This window comes from Globicephala melas, chromosome 2, assembly GCF_963455315.2.
Source record: "Globicephala melas chromosome 2, mGloMel1.2, whole genome shotgun sequence".
NCBI classification, from domain to species: Eukaryota; Metazoa; Chordata; class Mammalia; order Artiodactyla; family Delphinidae; genus Globicephala; species Globicephala melas.
The window spans coordinates 172531520-172550835 of NC_083315.2; the positions used below are offsets into that span (position 1 = coordinate 172531520).

General features: G+C 44.4%; 1 protein-coding gene across 2 annotated transcripts in view; it reads left to right on the forward strand.

Moving 5' to 3' along the window:
- Nucleotides 1–4710: 4710 nt before the first annotated feature.
- EVL (Enah/Vasp-like) overlaps nucleotides 4711–19316 on the forward strand; it is a 162646-nt gene continuing 148040 nt past the window's right edge. The window contains exon 1 of one of the 2 annotated variants that reach the window (XM_030883380.3): nucleotides 4711–5229. In XM_030883380.3, coding sequence (XP_030739240.1) covers nucleotides 5225–5229 — 5 coding nt within the window. In that variant the 5' untranslated portion in view covers nucleotides 4711–5224. Of the gene's footprint in view, nucleotides 5230–5733; nucleotides 5758–19316 lie in introns of those variants that run through there. The other variant, XM_060295284.1, reaches the window with a different exon arrangement.

Sequence of the window (19316 nt, forward strand, 5' to 3'; positions counted from 1 at the left end):
CAGAAATGAGTTCCCCACAGAGGCCTGGCTGTCAGAGTCTCCAAGGCAGGTGTGAGACAGCCGACAGGGAGAGAAGTAACCGGGACATTTCTTCCACAGGCTACTGGTGAACAGCCACCCACACTGGGACCTGATGGCTGTTGCTGGGAATGCCAAGGAGGTTGGGCTTCCTAGGTAGGAGCTGGCTGGGGCATCCTTTTCCAAAGGTCTGGAGGCTCCTGGGTAAAGGCTTCCCAGGGATCAGCAGCTCCCTCTAGGATTGCAGGCTAGGCTGGCTTGAGGGATGCACTTGGCTAAGTTTTCTTAATTTAATGAAGCGGGAACATTAAGATCCTGTTAAGTGGGAACACTCAGGCAGCCCAGGATGGCAGGACTTGGCTCCAGGCTCCTCCAGAAAGGCAGGCCTGCTCCAGCCTGGGTCCTCGATGCTCCTCTCCCAGTGCAAAGAGGTACTAAGAAGTTGTCCTCTGCCAGATGGGTACCCAAGGTCCTCCCCCTGCCCCCAACATGCACACATCTGGCCCAGCTTCCCCTAGATTGGTCCAGGTCTTTGAGTTACCGAGGAGTCATCCCCGGTAGGACCACTGCCGGCTTCTCTCCCAAGAGTTGGCCCCTCCTGGGCCTTCAAAGTGGGTGAAACATAATCTTCAGGGGAGTTGCTTTCTGAGCTGAGGCGCCTGAGAGATGGAGTCAAAGAGAAGCTCCAGCTGTGCGCCCCACACCAACCTCAGTGTGCGGAAGGCAAGGTGGGCCAGGAACAACTTATATTTCCCACCAGATGCAACCAGAACACAAGCGAGAGCTTTGGTTTCCAAAATATAATGCCTGCAGGCTCGTCCCTGCCCCACACAAGCACCGTTTGGATGAGGATGACATGTCAGTTCTGTGCTGTAAGAAGCTCGGGGGCGGGGGGTGTTGGGGGAAGAAACTCGGGGGGACAAAGAGGAATAAGCACGGAAGACATGCCTGCTGCTCTCATGAAGTTCACAGTCCAGTGCAGGGGCCAGCAAGTGAAAAGACCATTCCAGAATGGGATGGCAAGGGTGTGATGGAGTGGAGCCCAAAGCCCTGAAGCCTTTCGGAGATGGGTGCCTACAGCCCTGTGGGAGGGGGTGCCGAGTGTTTGGGGGGCGGGGAGGGGAGGTGACATGTGGGTGGAGTTGAAGATAATCGGCCAGGTAGAGAGTCAGTGGGCTGGGCGCGAGAGGAGGCAGACGTGTGTAGGTGCTCAATAAACAATGAATGAATGAATGAAAACAAATGGTGCTGTATTTAAGGGAAACAACTATTGGTAATAACTGAATTGGTCAAGGAGATTAACGTCTGAGTGGGGATTTTCAAAAAAGGGCTGCAGGGTCACAGGTGATCCCAAGTTCCCTGAGACCTCTGTTGTCTTCCCTTTGAAGAAGACACTTCAGGTGTCTGACACGAATTAGTAATTTACCTCGGCTCATTAATATAAACCAGACATGGTCTCCTTGGTGAGTCATCAAAAGCAACTGTGTTTCTTTTTATTATTAGTGATGAGTGAGGCAATTACTTTGTTTTGGCAACCCCAGGTAATGGAGAAGATGATCCATGGGGTTGGTTCCTCGCCAGTGACTCCAGGCTGGAAAAACTTCTAGAAACAGGGAGGGAGCATGGGATAACGTGGGCAGTCCTGGGGCTTGTTGTTTGCAGAAAGGCGTTTGTTAGGCTCTTCGTCCGCTCACCCGTGCACCCTCTCAGGGTCTCACCTCCACCCTCTGGACAAGGAGGTTGCATAATATACTCTTTAAGGACTTTTTAGCTCTATTATGTGTCTGTGGCTCTATGACTAGCCTGGGCTTAACACACAGCAAAAACCCCATCTTTCCTGCCTCCCCCATGAATGAGAAATCCAGTCCAGGAGTGCCTCAGAGCTGACCCACAGGTAGCCTGGCCACTTGTCCCGAACCCCAGTACAAAGTCACTGACTTTGGTGAGCAATCTTTTCAAATCCAAGAACTGGTGACTTCAGATACACATTGTTCAGGGGCCACATGTCCCCCAAAAATGTTCATTTTCTTTTTAGCAGAAGGATGGAAAACATGAACTCATGTACTTTTAAGAAATAAAGCCTTCATTCAGCAAACGGGAGAGATGCTAAATAGACGATGGGTTTAAGTGCTGCACAGTCAAGGGAAAGGGGAAGGAGCTGTGAGAATGAGGCACTGGAGAAGGGCAGGAAGGATCTTCTGGGAGCTGACTTTGTGCTTATCCTCAGCAGTGCCTGCAAGACAGCGTTAGGAGTCCCATCTGTCAGTAAGAAATGGAGGCTCAGAGAGGTCTGAGCTGCTGAGTAAAACGCAGGGCTCTGTCTCCCCAAGCATCCTCGGGCTGGTTGGACAAATACCAATGCCCATTCATGGGGAAGTGGGGCTCAGCTTAGGGCACAAGTGGTCCCTACCTGCCCACCCGGCCCTTTCTGCAGCTCAAGAAGCCCTCTAACGAACAAACATCACATGGAAGAAACCTCCCAAGGAGGCTGACACAGCTGATTTCGTGAATTCACTGAGTGATGTTGGGCCGCTTAAACCTTTCGCAGTGTTCTGTGCACCAAACCCCTTACTAAGAGTAGGATTTGCAGGTCCCCAATAGCATCCATATTCTCTGATGCTCCTTAAAGGAACTTGAATGTCGTTACTGTTCCAGGAGATTAGTAGTTAGCAGGAAAGGTTGACGGAGGCAAGTCCCCCTCACCTTTGGTGCTAATGTTCTATAGGAAGTCTGCCATCAACATCTCCCAGCAAATCTTCTTCCAGTTGCAGAGTCCAAGACAGCAGGGAAAGTGCTTGATCTAGAGGTTAGAGTGCACCACATGCTTCAATAAATCAGGCTGGGAACAAACAGGCCAACATCCTGGGAGGGTCTTCTCACAGAACTTTGATATGCATGAACCAGGGGTGACCCTGCCCCTGCAGAGCACATTGGGACATCTCCAAGTGACCTGGGGCTTGTCCATTTTAGTAATTTTTAGGGTCTAACAAGTCTCTTCTGTAGCAAAGAGACCGATCTTGACCCTGGAAAGAGAGGGACAGATAAGGTTAGGAGGGGCTGAAATCCTCTGGGGCTGCTAACAGGACTGTTAGAGGACCAAGGTGCCCTTTTGAGTTTGAAGACTCTAGCTCAAAGAAATCGGGGAAGGAAAGTGGAGGTGTGACAGCCAATCGCTAAAGAACTCTGAGGACAAGTGGATGGTGAAGAGAGATCAATCGGCAACGTGTAAGAATGATGAACAACTGCAGCAAACAAGAATGGATGGGGGACTTCCCTGGTGGTGCAGTGGTTAAGAATCTGCCTGCCAATGCAGGGAACATGGGTTCGAGCTCTGGTCCAGGAAGATCCTACATTCCTCGGAGCAACTCAGCCCACGAGCCACAACTACTGAAGCCTGCGCGCCCTGGAGCCTGTGCTCCGCAGCAAGCAATGAGAAGCACGTGCACCGCAACGAAGAGTAGCCCCTGCTCGCCACAACTAGAGAAAGCCTGCGTGCAGCAATGAAGACCCAAGGCAACTGAAAATAAATAAATTTATTTTTTTTAAAAAAGAATGGGGCTTCCCTGGTGGCGCAGTGGTTGAGAGTCTGCCTGACGTTGCAGGGGACGCGGGTTCGTGTCCCGGTCCGGGAGCATCCCGCATGCCGCGGAGTGGTTGGGCCCGTGGGCCATGGCCGCTGAGCCTGCGCGTCCGGAGCCTGTGCTCCGCAACGGGAGAGGCCACAACAGTGAGAGGCCCGCGTACAGCAAAAAAAAAAAAAAAAAAAAAAAAAGAATGGATGGGCACTGGGATTTTGAGTCAGAAAAACCTTGGCTTGAGAACTGACTCCACCACTTCCTGTATCTTGGGAAAAACCACTCTTCTCACTCTGGGCCAGGAGTAGAATTGCGACCCTTCGCTGCCCTCCTACTATATGCCAGAAACCACTTAACGCTTGATGTGCTCTTGCTCAGAGGCAATTTTTAAAAAGGTAGATACGATTCCATTGTTGCTGTGATAGAGGGGAACGGGAGCATTAGTGGCGATGCTGAGAAAGCATGACGAACTGTGTCTAATTAGAAGTGAGAAGTGAGACTCAGAGGGTTTAGGGTTTCCAGCCAGCTATGAGGATGACTAACCTTTAGGAAGGGTGGGGATTTAACAATCAGAGAAAACCTGGACGACCTCGTGCAGTCGATGTGATTTTTCACAAGGTGTGGTTTGCAGGCGCCAGGTGGGGCTTTTTTGGACTGGGAGATCCTTCAGCTGTTGATATTGCCTCAAAGATACGACTCCCCGTCCCAGCCTTGGCTCTTTATTTACAAAGAGAGGGGGTTGCTCACTGCCTCGGAGCAGGCTGGGCACGCCGCAGGGCCGGGGAAGGTGGACTCCTCCCGCCAACTCGCACGGACGCCGGCGCGCTCAGCTGCCTTTGTAGTTGAGAGAGTCACCCCGCGCGGGGAGGGGGACACAACGCTCCACGTGCCGCGCCAGCGCCCCGCCCACTTTGGGCCCTGCCCTCCTCCTCGGCCCCGCCCCTCACGGATCGCGCTTTCTTCTAAGCCCCGCCCCCCTCACATCCGCCAGTCCCACCCCGCCCTTGGAGCTCCTCCCCGCCCCTCACTGAGCACCCTTCCTTCGAAGCCCCGCCCCTTGCGGCCCGGCCGGGCCCTCACGACCCGCCCCCCAAGGTTCCGCCCCGCCCCTCGCTCACCCCGGCTCAGCTCTCCTGGAGGCGTGGACGGTGGGGCCCCGCGCCTTTTGTGTCGGGTTTGGGCCGCCGCGCGCGCTCTCCCCTCAGTTTCGACTCGCGGGCTGACTTTGCCCGCGCGCCCTCTTGCCTCTTCGTCGGCGGCCTCGCAGCCGCCCGCGCCCGCCCGGGGACCGCGTCCCCAGTCTCGGGCGGGCGCACGCTCCCCCGGCCGGAGGGACCTGGGCGACGCTCGCCCCCTCCCCTCCACTCCCCTCCTCCCGGCGGCGTGCGCACACGGCGGCCCGGGCACGCGCCCGCCAAGATGGCAGGGGCCGGGGCCCAGCTGTCAGGCGCCGCTGCCGCAGCCCGTCCCCGCAGCTAGCGGCCCGGACGCCAGCCCCGAGAAGATGAGCCCTCGCTGCCCCCCGCAGCCCAGCGAGACGCGGAGCCGCCGCGCCCGGGGCCGGCTGCCCCGCTAACGCCCCGCGCCCCGCGCCGCGCCCCCGGCCCCGCGCGCCCGCCCCGGCAGCGACAATGAGGTGAGTCGGCGGGCGCCTGGGCGTGGGGAGGTCGGGTGGGCGGTGTCCGGAGCGCTGGGCGGGCTTCGGTAATACCGTGGGGGTGTGGGGGACCGTGAGAGGGTCTGGGGGAGTCGGAGTGGGCGGCCTTCTGGAAGCAGCGGGGTGTGCCGGCCTTTGCAGCTCGCGGGAGGCACACGTGGGGGCTGGGGGCCGCGCGGGGAGGCCGACCGCGCGGCAGGTGTGGCCGCGCCCGGCCCGGAGCCCCTCCGGCCTCCCTCCCCGGGGTTCTGTACCCTTGGTCGAAGCCTCCCTGTGCCAGCGCTCTGGGGCTTACACGTTAAGTGGTCGTTTCTTTCCACCTGGAGCTCCTTGCCGGCTTCAGCTCCCTTTTTCTTGTCCCCGTCTCCTTTCTTCTTGCACGCCGGTCAAGTGCAAGACCCGCAATGTACAACTTACTGGTTTATCACCCAGCCAGGGGGACTGGTGGTTACCAGTTCGAGAAAAAACATTGCCAGCACCCAGGAGCTCGGAATTCTCTCTCCGGAGGTAACCCAATCCTGACTTTTTGGGGATAATCACGTCCTTGCCTTTTGTCTGTGTGAATTTACCTTCGAAACATATATCCCATAAAAACTGTAGTGTCTGTCGTTTCATTTTGACTGTTTTGTGATCTTTATATAAACGAAATACTAATGAAATATATATTCTTTTGTGTCCGGCTTTTTCACTCAACGTGCTTCTGAGATTCATCCATTATGTCGTAACCGTTGTTCATTTTTATTAATCTATAGTATTCCGTTGTATGAAATACTACAATTTAGCTATTCTGGTATTGGTAGACATTTGAATTGTTTCTAGCTTTAGACTATTAATAATAATGCTGTTTTGAATATTCTTATACATCTGGTACATTCATTTCTGTTGGGTATATACCTAGCAGTGGAACTTCTAGGTCAAAAATACCCATATCTTCAACTTTAGGAAATAACACCAAGTTTCCAAAGTGTTTGTACCAATTTACACTCCTACCAGCAAATGTATGAGAGTTCTCGTGCTCCATGTCCTTGTCAGTACTTGTCAACACTTACATTTTAGCCATCCTGGTGAGTGTGAAGCCATCCTGGTGAGGTATCCCATTGTGTTTTCGGATTGCAGTTTCTTGCTGACTGATGAGGTTGAACATCTTTTCACGTTTGTTTGGTATCCTCTTTTGTGAAGTGCCTGTTCAAAAGTGTTTTCTTTTGGGATTTACATGCCTTTTTCTTCCTAATTTGTAGGAGTTCTATTCCAAAGTCAAGAAGATAGTTTCCTATGATGTCTTCTAAAAATCTTACTGTTCTGCCTTTCAAATTAAGATCTACAGCCCACTTGTGACTTTTGTGTAACTTGTGGAAAAGCGGTCAAATTTTATATTTAGCAGAACCGTTTATTCAGTACTGTCTATCAGAAAGGTCAGCTTTTCCCCATAGTTCTGCAGTGCCACCTTTGTCATCTTCCAGTCTTCCATTTGGGATCATTTCTTTCTATCTGAGGAATACCCTTTAGAATTCCTCGTGCAGGTCTGCTGGTGACAAATTCTTACAGTGTTTGTTTGCAAATGTCATTATTTATCCTTCATTTGAAAAAAAAACAGATTTATTGAGATATAATTCACATACCATAAAATTTACCCATTTAGAGTATGCAGTTTGGTGGTTTTTAGTATTTTCACAGAGTTAAACCCTTACCACAATCTAATTTTAGAACATTTTCCTCCGTTTTAGAAGGATCTTTTCAGTAGTTACAGAATTCTTGATTTACCGTTGCTTTCTTTTAGCACTTTAAAGATACCTCATTGTCTCTGACTTGGATTGTTTCTGTTGAGAAGTAACTTGTCTGTCGTTCTTTGAAAGTCGTGTTTTTCTCTGGATGCTTTTAAAATGTTCTCTGTGTTTGGTTTTCAGCAGTTTTTTCTGTGCTGTCCTTAGTATGGATTTTTTTTTTTTTAATAACTTAGGGCTTCTTGAGTCTTTGGCTTTATGTCTCTCATTAGTTTTGGAAGTCATGAGCCCTTAGGACTTCAAATATTGCTTCTGTCCCATTCTCCCTCACCTTTACTTCTGGGGCTACCATTATACATGTTAGGCTATTTCACTGTATCTTCCTTCTGTGTTTTCTTAACCTTCCTTCTGTGTTTTCTGTTTGTCTCTTTGCCCTTCATTCTGGTTATCTCCTCACTTATCTCTCCTATCAATTGACTTTTTAATTTCAGTTATTATATATTTTTTGATACTTTAATTTCCATTTGCTTTTTTTTATGGTTTCCAGCTGTCTGCCAAAATTATCAATATTGTCTTTCATCTCCTTGAATATAGTATGTATGATTATGTTAATGTTTGTCCAATTATGGCAGTATTTGTGAGTCATTTCCAACGTCTGTTTCTCTTGGTTTTCATTCATATTGTCTTAGCTCCTTTTATTCCTAGTTGTTTTTGTTTTTTAATTCCATGCTGGACATCATATTTGCAGAATTGTTTGTAGAAATAATTTGAGGCCTAAGAAGATGTTTTTCTCTTCCAGAGATAATTCACATTTGCTTTTGCCAGACAAATGGGGCACTTATAATCTGGGGTCACTTCAGTGTAGTCTCAAGGAATTGGGCTGTTTCTAAGCTGAGCTCCGGTCCTTATGAGAGCCAGCCTGTTCTGTTCACCTTTAGTGCTCATGTTCAGCTCTTCACCAGCACCTTTACCCTCCAACCTAAAGCCAAACTTTTAGGATTCCCTTCAAAGTTGGCAGAAATCTCCAGGGAAAAGTAGCCCCAAATACTGAACTTACCTCCCTGAGCCTCTGATAGCCCTTCTTCCTCCAGGCCTCCAAGCAGATATTTATTCTGCTTTTTTCCCTGCTTTTTTAGTTCTTTTCAGCTGGAGGATTGTTCTGATGTACTAAGTTCATGTTTACTGGAAGTAAAAGTCTCTGATGTATGCATGTTAGGAGCAGTTTGAGTCAATATTCAATTTCAGAGGAGACTCAAGCTACCTGGTTACAGAAGCTGTGGGGAATAACACCACCAATTTTTTTGTGTTATAACTATTTTAGATCATTTCAGTTTGTGAAATGCACTTAGAATCAAGATAACTTTAAGAATAAATCTTTATTTCCTCTTAATATGTAATTAATTGAAAAAATGGCAGATCATTACTGTAAAGCAAAGGATTTTGGAAGCAGGTGCTTTCCTCTCTTCTTTTAATATTCATTTCTTTCTCCTGTCTTGATTTCCTTAATTGTTTATTTGATAAAAATTACCCCTTTCTTGGCCCACTTGAATAGAACATTTCATTTTTTGATCAATAATGACATAATAGTATTCTCAGATCCCGTTTTGGGGGGATCAAATGACAAGGCATGGATATAGAAATGAAAGTTTTTAAATACTTTTTCCAAAATGAGTCATTCAGTTACCCTTTTTCTTTACACAGATTTTTTTTTAAAACGCTGCTAGCCGTTTAACATGGTTCTCTGTTGCAGACTGTTTGTAGTTAAACATCTATACGTGTATATTTACATGTACCTCTTGAGGTACGTGGCTTTTGCAAATGCACCTGAATGAGTCGAGGAGGTCTGTTCATCATTACCGCTGTTGTCAGTTCATTTGATTTGCATATTTATAAGCAGTGTGGCTCATCTGTGAAAAATGCTCTTTTTTGTTCATTCTGAATTTTTTTAACGAAAACGACACATTTTTCTTGTTAGATAATCTCATGGGAGTACATAGATATGACGTTTTGAAAATGGTCTGAAATGGAGCCTCTAAACTGATGCTTTTCAGGAATGTCTCAGAAAGGCATAGAGCTAGAGATGCATTCTAACAAATAAATTGAACATTTGAGGCACATGTCCACATAGTTTAGTTTTGCTAAACTATGTGGACATGGTGAATTATCCGAGTCACTGTTTTGCTGACTTGGATAATTAAGGATGTGTCTGAGTTTTTCTTAATTTTCTAGACTATTGCCTGAATTCTTATTTCCCTTTTCCTAAGAGACGTTATGTATTCTCATATCTCATTCAGAAATCATTTTTCGAGCCCTTACCGTTGCCTGATACTGGATTTGGTGGTAAGGAGGTAGAAGGGGCCAAACCTCCCCTCCCCCAAATAGTCTCTATCCCTAAAAGATTTACAGAAATTTACTAAATCCCTTTGTGCATCATTTTTCTACTTAAAAACAAAGATGCCCACATACACAGTATACAATATATTTCTGCTTATATACTTTAGTCATTTATCTGTTGGGAAGGTTCTCTTCTGTGAACGTTTTCCCCCTCTGCCTTTTATCTTTTAAAGATTTGATATATAGAAGTTTAAGATTTTTATGTTATCAAGTCATTTTCTTTGTGATTTTTCCATCGTTTCTTATGTTTTAGCATTTGTCTAGTAGTTCGGTAAGTATTAAGTTGTTTTTTATATGTAAAATTTCACAAAAGTTCATCCTTCAAATTGTCTGGAATATGAGGTAAAGATCAAAATTACATTTTTCTTCAAAATTGCTGATCAGATACTTGATTATTTTAGTAGATATGTGGCGGCGGTATCAGGAATGTTTTCTAAGTTGGATGGCAGAACAAACCTGCAGATTCCAAAATCCTCTCCAGGGCTGCATGGTAACATCTGAAGCAGGATCACCCCCAATCTTCAGAGAGCTTGCCTGCCCCCGCCAGGGCCAGCCTTGTGTGTGTAAGGCATGGCCAGCCTACCATCTCACAGGTCTGGTTATGTGCCAGGGAACTACCTCATCTGGGCCAAGGGCACTTTATCAATTTGGAGTTCTGCAGAATGCAGTGCAGTTACAGGGTACAGCATGAGATGCCCAAGCACAGACACAGTCTTCACACACCACAGTTAGCCAGCACTAGCTAACGCAAGTACATCTCAGCTTATCGCTGCAGGATAGGGGCAGGGGAGCATTCCTCCAGGAATCTTTGGAAGTTGTGTTCGGGAGACCAGCTGTGGGGTTGCGGCGCTTCTGTGTGTGTACCTTCGACTCTCTTCGGTTGTTCTGTTTTTAGACCTGTACCGTTACTATATTTACCTTGTGGGTGGTGATTTTTAATATGAGCAACATCATCTTTTTATTAATGTCCTTTTGAATTTTGCTGGGTTGGTGGTTTTGTTTGTATCTAGTTACATAAACATAAGAAATTTAAACTTAGTTTTATAATTGCACATAAATAAGCTACATGAAAATATATCGGATTGTTTCACATGAAGATTTTTTTCCCTGTAAAGGTAATCTATATACTACCCAGGTTTGAACCTTGCGGTAGACTATAGGCTTGGTGACTCTGAGTTGAGTGAATATCATAACTGCCTTAATAGTGTGACGATAACTTAGACAAGAGTACCTCCAGCTGACATCAGGGTGGGGTGGGAAGGACAGTGGTCCCCGCAGCAAACAGCTTTTTCTCTTTCTTAGCCTGAAAGGAGAAGACCTCATAGAAATGACTTCTAGTGGCAGTTTTTATTTTTCTGGTTTAAATGTAGTATGTATTGAATGTGGAGAATTTGAAAACAGAGAAAGTATAAAGAAGACAATAAAAATCAGCATTGATCCCGCTGTTTAGGGATAACCCATTAAACATGGGGTATAGTCTCTTTATCTTTTTCACGTGTAAGTGTAATGTTTTCACAAAATTGATATTATACTGTGTATTCGTATTGGGCATTTTACATTCAACATATATGCATTTCCCCTTCGTTAAATGTTCTTTGAAAACATTTAAAATAGCTGCATAATAGTCTATCAGATGATATACCATAATTTATTTACCAGTACCCCAAGTTTGGGACAGTTAGCTTTGTTTTTAGGATTTCATCATTGTAAATAATACGATGATAATGACTGTACATAAATCTTAGGGTATGTCTCTGATTATTTCCTTAAGATAAGTTAGAAAAATAGTATTATTAGTGGAACCAAAGGCTGTTGATAAATTTTAAGCAAAGAAGAGAGAAAGATAAAGTTAATGAAAGGAACTTTATTCCTGGTCTTAAATTGGAGGTTCCCCTCCCAAAAAGCAAAGGCCTAGGAGAGGAATCAGAAGTAAATGGTGTGGTTGCATCTGCTTGCCAGTGGGGGGAGCCCTGTTCTCAGGTCCTCTATAGCTACTGTGAAGATGGATTGTCTGTCTTTGTCTTTAAGGCTGTGGGAAAGGCATCTTCTGCTTCTGGGTTTGGACTTAACGTAGGAATGTGGATGACCTTTTTCTTTTTATAATATTGAGTTAGGCCACATTTGTCCCTTGTATTCTAAACAGCCTGGGTTTTAGAGTCTAATAGACCTGGATTCTGCCCCAGAGCCACTCCTTACCAGCTGACTGACTTTGAGCAAATTACTTAGCCTTTATGAGCTGACACTTTTCTCAAACATAAATGAGGATAACCCTCCTTCTTTCTCGGGGTTTTGTGAGGATCAGATGAGAATACATAGAAAGGTCTCGGCTTACGGTGTCCAGTAAAGGTTAGCTGTTTACTTCCCCCACCTCAATTTGTTATGTCTGTGAAGGAGATGAACCCGGAAGGATCTGGGACAATTCTGATTTCAGATATTCTGCCCTTTTGTCAGATTGCTATATAAGTTCTCTACCATATGTGATAATTTTTTGGTTTAGAAACCACAGTTGCTATTGATGCTTCAACTTCTAAAAATGATTCAGGGCCATTCTCTGTAAAAGAGACAAAATAGAACTACTGAAATAAAGACAAAACAGGAGGCATGTTATTTTGGGGTAGAGGAGATCATTGTACCAGGAAATTTAGATTAAGAAACAGTTACTGCAGTTGAGCAGTTAGTTGTGAAAGTCATGGAGGTGGTGGCAGAAAGGGCAGTGGGAGCCAATGTGACACGTTTTCTGAGTGTCTTAGCGGAAATGGGCAACGTCCCTTACAAGGGCTTGGTTTTGGAAGCCTCTTACTCACCTTCTCCAGTCCTTCCCCCTTGTCGTATATCTGCCCTGGGCCCCTGTGTAAAGCTTCCAGCACCTTAAACGCTCTGTGGGTACTGCCCTCCTCTCTGGGCTCTCTCTGTGGAGCTGTGTCTATTGCTCTGATCTTGTCTTCTTCATTCTCCTCCAGAGGATCCTTAAGTAAGAAAAGGTCTGATGGACTAATTCATGAGTTGACCAGAGTTCAGCTACTTCCTTTTCCTCTTCACCTTGCTAAGTTCTTAGCCTTCAAATCTTAGCCTAAATATCACTTCCTCAGGGAGGCAGTCCTTGACTCCGGCCCTGGCTGATGGCCCTTCCCGATTATTTGCCTCTGTGGCATTCCATATTTCCTCTTCTGTTATTTTATTTTATTTTATTTTTGGCCACGCTGCGTGGCATGTGGGATCCTAGCACCCTGACCAGGGATCGAACCCATGTCCCCTGCATTGGAAGCACGGAGTCTTAACCACTGAACTGCCAGGAAAGTCCCTCTGTTACTTTTTATATTTATAATTACTTATCTTTTTCCTCCTATACTTCATAAAGGATTATGCTAGTTTCCATCTCTGTTGGGTCCCTAGAGCCTAGCGCTGTGCCTGGCAATTGGTAGATGCTTAATGAATATTGATGCTGCCACTTGTACGTAAAATGGGTAGTAAATCATGACATTCCTTCTGCATTGTCATGGGTCCTTCCAAGTACCACATTCAAGGCAGCTCCCAAATGAGTGAAGCTGGCATCCAAGATGAAAACTCTTTCATTATGTGCTCAATGAGTTAATGAATTACTGGGTGACAGTGCTTTCATCTGGTGTTTCCGTACCACTACCAGGAGACAGGATTTGTTTATTGATGTGTGGATGGATTCTTTTTTCCTGAATTTTCTTTGTAAGGACATTGTGCACTGTAACTCTCGATGTCCCTGATGTTTCTCGAACTTTAATGTGCGTGGGAATCCATGTGTGTATGTCCTCCCAAAATGCAGATCCCAGGCCCCATTGCCAGGGATGGAGGAATGCTTTTCATAAATCTTTTTTTTTCCTGTTTTTATTAATAGACTTTATATTTTTTACTCTTTTTTTTTTTTTGCGGTACGCAGGCCTCTCACTGCTGTGGCCTCTCCCGTTGCGGAGCACAGGCTCCGGACGCGCAGGCTCAGCAGCCATGGCTCACGGGCCCAGCCGCTCTGCGGCACGTGGGATCCTCCCAGACCGGGGCACAAACCTGTGTCCCCTGCATCGGCAGGCGGACCCTCAACCACTGGGCCACCAGGGAAGCCCTAGACTTTATATTTTAAAACAATTTTAGAGTTATGGAAAAGTTGAGCAGATAGTACAGAGAGTTCCCATACACTCTCCACATATATAGTTTCCCCTGTTATTAATATCTTACGTGGTACATTTGTTATACTTAGTAAACTAATATTGATACAATATTATTAGCTGAAGTGCATAGTGTATTCAAGTTTGCTTGTTTTCACCTAATGTCCTTTTTCTGTTCCAAGGTCTGATCCAGGATACCACATTACATTTAGTTGTTAAATCTCCTTAGACCCCTCTGCTGTGGATAGTTTTCCAGACTGTCTTTAATATTTGAAGATCTTGACTATTTTGAGGAGTACTTGTTTAGGTATATTGTAGCATGCCCTTCTGTTGGAATTTGTTTCATGTTTTTCTCATGGTTAGCCTGGGGTTGTTAAGTTTCAGGCAGGAAGATCGCAGAGATGAAGTGACATTCCATTCCATGTTACAGAGGGTACATACTGCAGCGTGACTTATCACTGTTGACGTTGACCTCGATCACCTGGCTGAAGCAGTGTTTGTCAGGTTTCATCACTGTAAAGTTACTCTTCTAGTCCCCTTTTCATACTGTCTTCTTTTCAAGACGGTCACGATTCGTAGCTCACACGTAAGGAGGAGGGAGTCATGCTCCTTCTGCTGAGCGCTTTTTAAATTTTAATAATTAAGTATTTATTTTTGTGTATTAGAAGAAAATCAGTGCATCAAATTAGTGGCATTTTAACTGGGTTCCCCAGAAAACTGTACCCGAGATGAAGGCTCCTGTGTGTTTGGAGGAGAGCACAGGATTGATATTTGTGGGGCCCGAAGGAAGAAGCCTATATCCGTTAGCTACTGTCTCCATTTGGCAAAGGATTGCTCCACGGGGCACTAATTACCCCCGTACATGGTGATGTTCTCAGTGGGTCCTGACAGGGCTCACGTGGCAGCCCCCTGCGGCCGCAGCAGGGACTGGACACAGGTCAGAGCCCGGGCAGAACTGGTTGCCTCAGGGGTGGCTAGAATAAGAAACAGGTAAGGCAGGAGGGGCTGAAATGACACCGACTAGGTGCTTAATGCACGTGATTTTGTGGGGATTACTTCTCTCTTTTTGAAATTTTTTTTTACTCACTGCTTCTTGATTTTCAGTCATGGCTCGGAAGTTTTCTGTGATACCAGCTTGAATTCACCTATGTTTTTTCTAGTACTTGTACAGTTTCTTTTATTTGTCAAACATTTAAATCTTTGATCCATTTGGAATTAAATATATGGTATGAGAGCTGGATCCAATTTTAACCTTTTCTATCTGGTTTTTCAGTTATCCCAATACCCCTTATTAAAAATTTCATTTTCTGGGACTTCCCTGGTGGTGCAGTGGGTAAGACTCCACACTCCCAATGCAGGGTGTCCAGGTTCAATCCCTGGTCAGGGAACTAGATCCCACATGCATGCCTCAAATAAGAGTTCGCACATGCCACAACTAAGGAGCCCACGTGCCACAACTAAGGAGCCTGCCTGCCGGAATTAAGGAGCCCATGTGCTGCAACTAAGGAGCCAGCGAGCCACAACTAAGGAGCCCCCTGCTGCAGCTAAGACCCAGCACAACCATATTAATTAATTATTTTAAAATTCCATTTTCTCCCAGTGTTCTGAGATTCTGTCCTTTGTCATATTTAATTAATTTAACCTATTTCTGGATTTTCCATTATGTTCCATTGGTCTGCATTTATTCATGTGTCAATACCTCACTTTTGATTAAAGAGGTTCTATAGTGTGTTTTAATATTTAGTAGGGCTAATATTCTCTTACTGCTCTAGTGAGTTGATTTTAAAGAAAAAGATTAATTGATAGCACTCACGTTAAACAGATATGACAAAAATCATGAATGACCAAACAGTGCTTTAATCCAAGGGAACAAATCCAGCATGGCATGAGTCAGGCGTCTGTCTGCCCCTCGGGGAGAATTCTCACTTATAACATGACATGTGTGGCTTTTGAATATGAATCCAAGGAGGCATCTGTGAGGCTGGAGGACACTTACAGGCAATGCGACCCCTCGGGCCAGGATTGTCAGCACAGTTGAAGCACCCCCTCTGTCACTCTCCCTCCAAAGTATTGATGAAACTGGTTTATTTTGGAGGGTTTTGACCTGTAAAAAATACTCATTTGTCAAACCATAGAAAGTTAGATTCAGAAACTTAGAAATTCTCTAAGTCCAGTGGTTTTTAACCCTCACTGGGCATCAGCAACAGTTGAAAAGGCCCTCTTCCCCACCCTCCACCTGATGCCCGGGCCCTACCTTAGAGAGTCCATTAATCTGGGATGAGATGTTTTGCTGTTGTTTCATTTGAAATCTCCAGGTTATTTAAGTGTGCAGCCACAGTTAAGAACTGCTGATCTAGTCCTGAGTTTCCAGACTGGGGCTGGGTTTTTGGAATGTAGTAAGTGCTCAATAAGTGTTTGTTGACGAATGAATGAGCCCCCTATTTCTCAGATGAGAAAATGGACACAGACTCCAGAGGCCACTTGCCTAGGCCTCACAGGCAGTGAGGTATTAGGGGCATGAAGCTCAGATTTCTTGTCTCGCAGTTCTGGTCTTATTTTTCACTCTTCTTCACCCACGGTTTCCTCTTTAGTTATAGGCAGAAATAGGCAAGAGCATTTGCTCTCTTGATTCGTGGGTTCATCTTTATGACCTCAACCCTAGCTCCTCCTATTCAGTACAGCAAAAACTTGGGAATGAGCCTGAGACTTCGTAGTGAGACAGCTGGACTATGCTGAAATTTCAGCCTGCGTTCAGTGTCTGCCCACCTCTAGGTAGGGGTCAGGGGGAGACAGGAAAGGAGGAGCAGGGGCACCAGGGACTGCCATTCCTTGTGTATCTGTGGTGTGTCAGGCTCTGTGCCTAGGAGTTTTCAGCTCTCTCATTTTTTGAAGGGAGGTCCATGCCTCCAGCCATAAGGTGTGTGAGATTTTAGATTACAGTGCATGATGACATTACTTTTGATTAATGCTTTGTTTGAATTCAGGCTTTATGGTTTTCTGTTAGTCAGCAGTAATGCCTAATCTCTATTTTCTCACACTCCACATTGCTTCATCCCCTAAATTTCTTAGTCACCTGGGAAAAACTCAAACTTCAGAACTGCAGAAATTGTAGAGACCAACTAGAGAAGACTTGAATTAAATTATGAGTGATTTATGTTAGAAAATTGCCGTTTGGTTTCGTTTTAAACACGTTAAGTTGTACTGGATTGAGGGGTTCTACTTCTGGCACTGTTTTAGTCCTATTAAGAGCATGAAAAGTTAAAAAATAACATCCCAACCAAAAGACACAGACTGGCTGAATGGATACAAAAACAGGACACATATATATGCTGTCTACAAGAGACCCACTTCAGACCTAGGGACACATACAGACTGAAAGTGAGGGGATGGAAAAAGATATTCCATGCAAATGGAAATCAAAAGAAAGCTGGAGTAGCAATTCTCATATCAGACAAAACAGACTTTAAAGACTATTACAAGAGACAAAGAAGGACACTACATAATGATCAAGGGATTGATCCAAGAAGAAGATATAACAATTGTAAATATTTATGCACCCAACATAGGAGCACCTCAATACATAAGGCAAATACTAACAGCCATAAAAGGGGAAATCAACAGTAACACAATCATAGTAGGGGACTTTAACACCCCACTTTCACCAATGGACAGATCATCCAAAATGAAAATAAATAAGGAAACACAAACTTTAAATGATACATTAAACAAGATGGACTTAATTGATATATTTATATTCCATCCAAAAACAACACAATACACATTCTTCTCAAGTGCTCATGGACCATTCTCCAGGATAGATCATATCTTAGGTCACAAATCAAGCCTTGGTAAATCTAAGAAAATTGAAATCGTATCAAGTATCTTTTCCGACCACAACGCTATGAGACTAGATATCAATTACAGGAAAAAAATCTACAAAAAATACAAACACATGGAGGCTAAACTGTACGCGACTTAATAACCAAGAGATCACTGAAGAAATCAAAGAGGAAATCAAAACATACCTAGAAAGAAATGACAGTGAAAACACTATGATCCAAAACCTATGGGATGCAGCAAAAGCAGTTCTAAGAGGGAAGTTTATAGCAATACAATCCTACCTTAAGAAACAAGAAACATCTCAAACAACCTAACCTTACACCTAAAGCAATTAGAGAAAGAAGAACAAAAAAACCCCAAAGTTAGCAGAAGGAAAGAAATCATAAAGATCAGATCAGAAATAAATGAAAAAGAAATGAAGGAAACAATAGCAAAGATCAATAAAACTAAAAGCTGGTTCTTTGAGAAGATAAAAAATTGATAAACCATTAGCCAGACTCATCAAGAAAAAAAGGGAGAAGACTCAAATCAGTAGAATTAGAAATGGAACAGGAGAAGTAACAACTGGCACTGCAGGAATACAAAAGATCATGAGAGATTACTACAAGCACCTATATGCCAATAAAATGGACAACCTGGAAGAAATGGACAAATTCTTAGAAATGCACAACCTTCCGAGACTGAACCAGGAAGAAATAGAAAATATGAACAGACCAGTCACAAGCATTGAAATTGAGACTGTTATTAAAAATCTTGCAACAAACAAAAGCCCAGGACCAGATGGCTTCACAGGCGAATTCTGTCAGACATTTAGAGAAGAACTAACACCTATCCTTCTCAAACTCTAAACTCAAAATATAACAGAGGGAGGAACACTCCCAACCTCATTCTACGAGGCCACCATCACCCTGATACCAAAACCAGACAAAGATGTCACAAAAAAAGAAAACTACAGGCCAACATCACTGATGAACATAGATACAAAAATCCTCAACAAAATACTAGCAAACAGAATCCAACAGCATATTAAAAGGATCATCCACCATGATCAAGTGGGGTTTAATCCAGGAATGCAAGGATTCTTCAATATATGCAAGTCAATCAATGTGATAAACCATACTAACAAATTGAAGGAGAAAAACCATATGATCATCTCAATAGATGCAAAGAAAGCTTTCGACAAAATTCAACACCCATTTATGATAAAAACCCTCCAGAAAGTAGGCATAGAGGGAACTTTCCTCAACATAAGAAAGGCCATATATGACAAACCCACAGCCAGCATCGTCCTCAATGGTGAAAATCTGAAAGCATTTCCACTAAGATCAGGAAGAAGACAAGGTTGCCCACTCTCACCACTATTATTCAACATAGTTTTGGAAGTTTTAGCCATAGCAATCAGAGAAGAAAAAGAAACAGGACTCCAAATCGGAAAAGAAGAAGTAAAGCTGTCACTGTTTGCAGATGACATGCTACTATACATAGAGAATCCTAAAGATGCTACCAGAAAACTATTAGAGCTAATCAATGAATTTGGTAAAGTAGCAGGAAACAAAATTAATGCACAGAAATCTCTGGCATTCCTATACACTAATGATGAAAAATCTGAAAGTGAAATTAAGAAAATACTCCCATTTACCATTGCAACCAAAAGAATAAAATAACTTGGAATAAACCTACCTAAGGAGACAAAAGACCTATATTCAGAAAATTATAAGACACTGTTGAAAGAAATGAAAGATGATACAAATAGATGGAGACATATACCATTTTCTTGGATTGGAAATATCAACATTGTGAAAATGACTCTACTACCCAAAGCAATCTACAGATTCAATGCAATCCCTATCAAACTACCACTGGCATTTTTCACAGAACTAGAACAAAAAATTTCGGCTTCCCTGGTGGCACAGTGGTTGAGAGTCCGCCTGCCAATGCAGGGGACGTGGGTTCATGCCCCGGTCTGGGAAGATCCCAC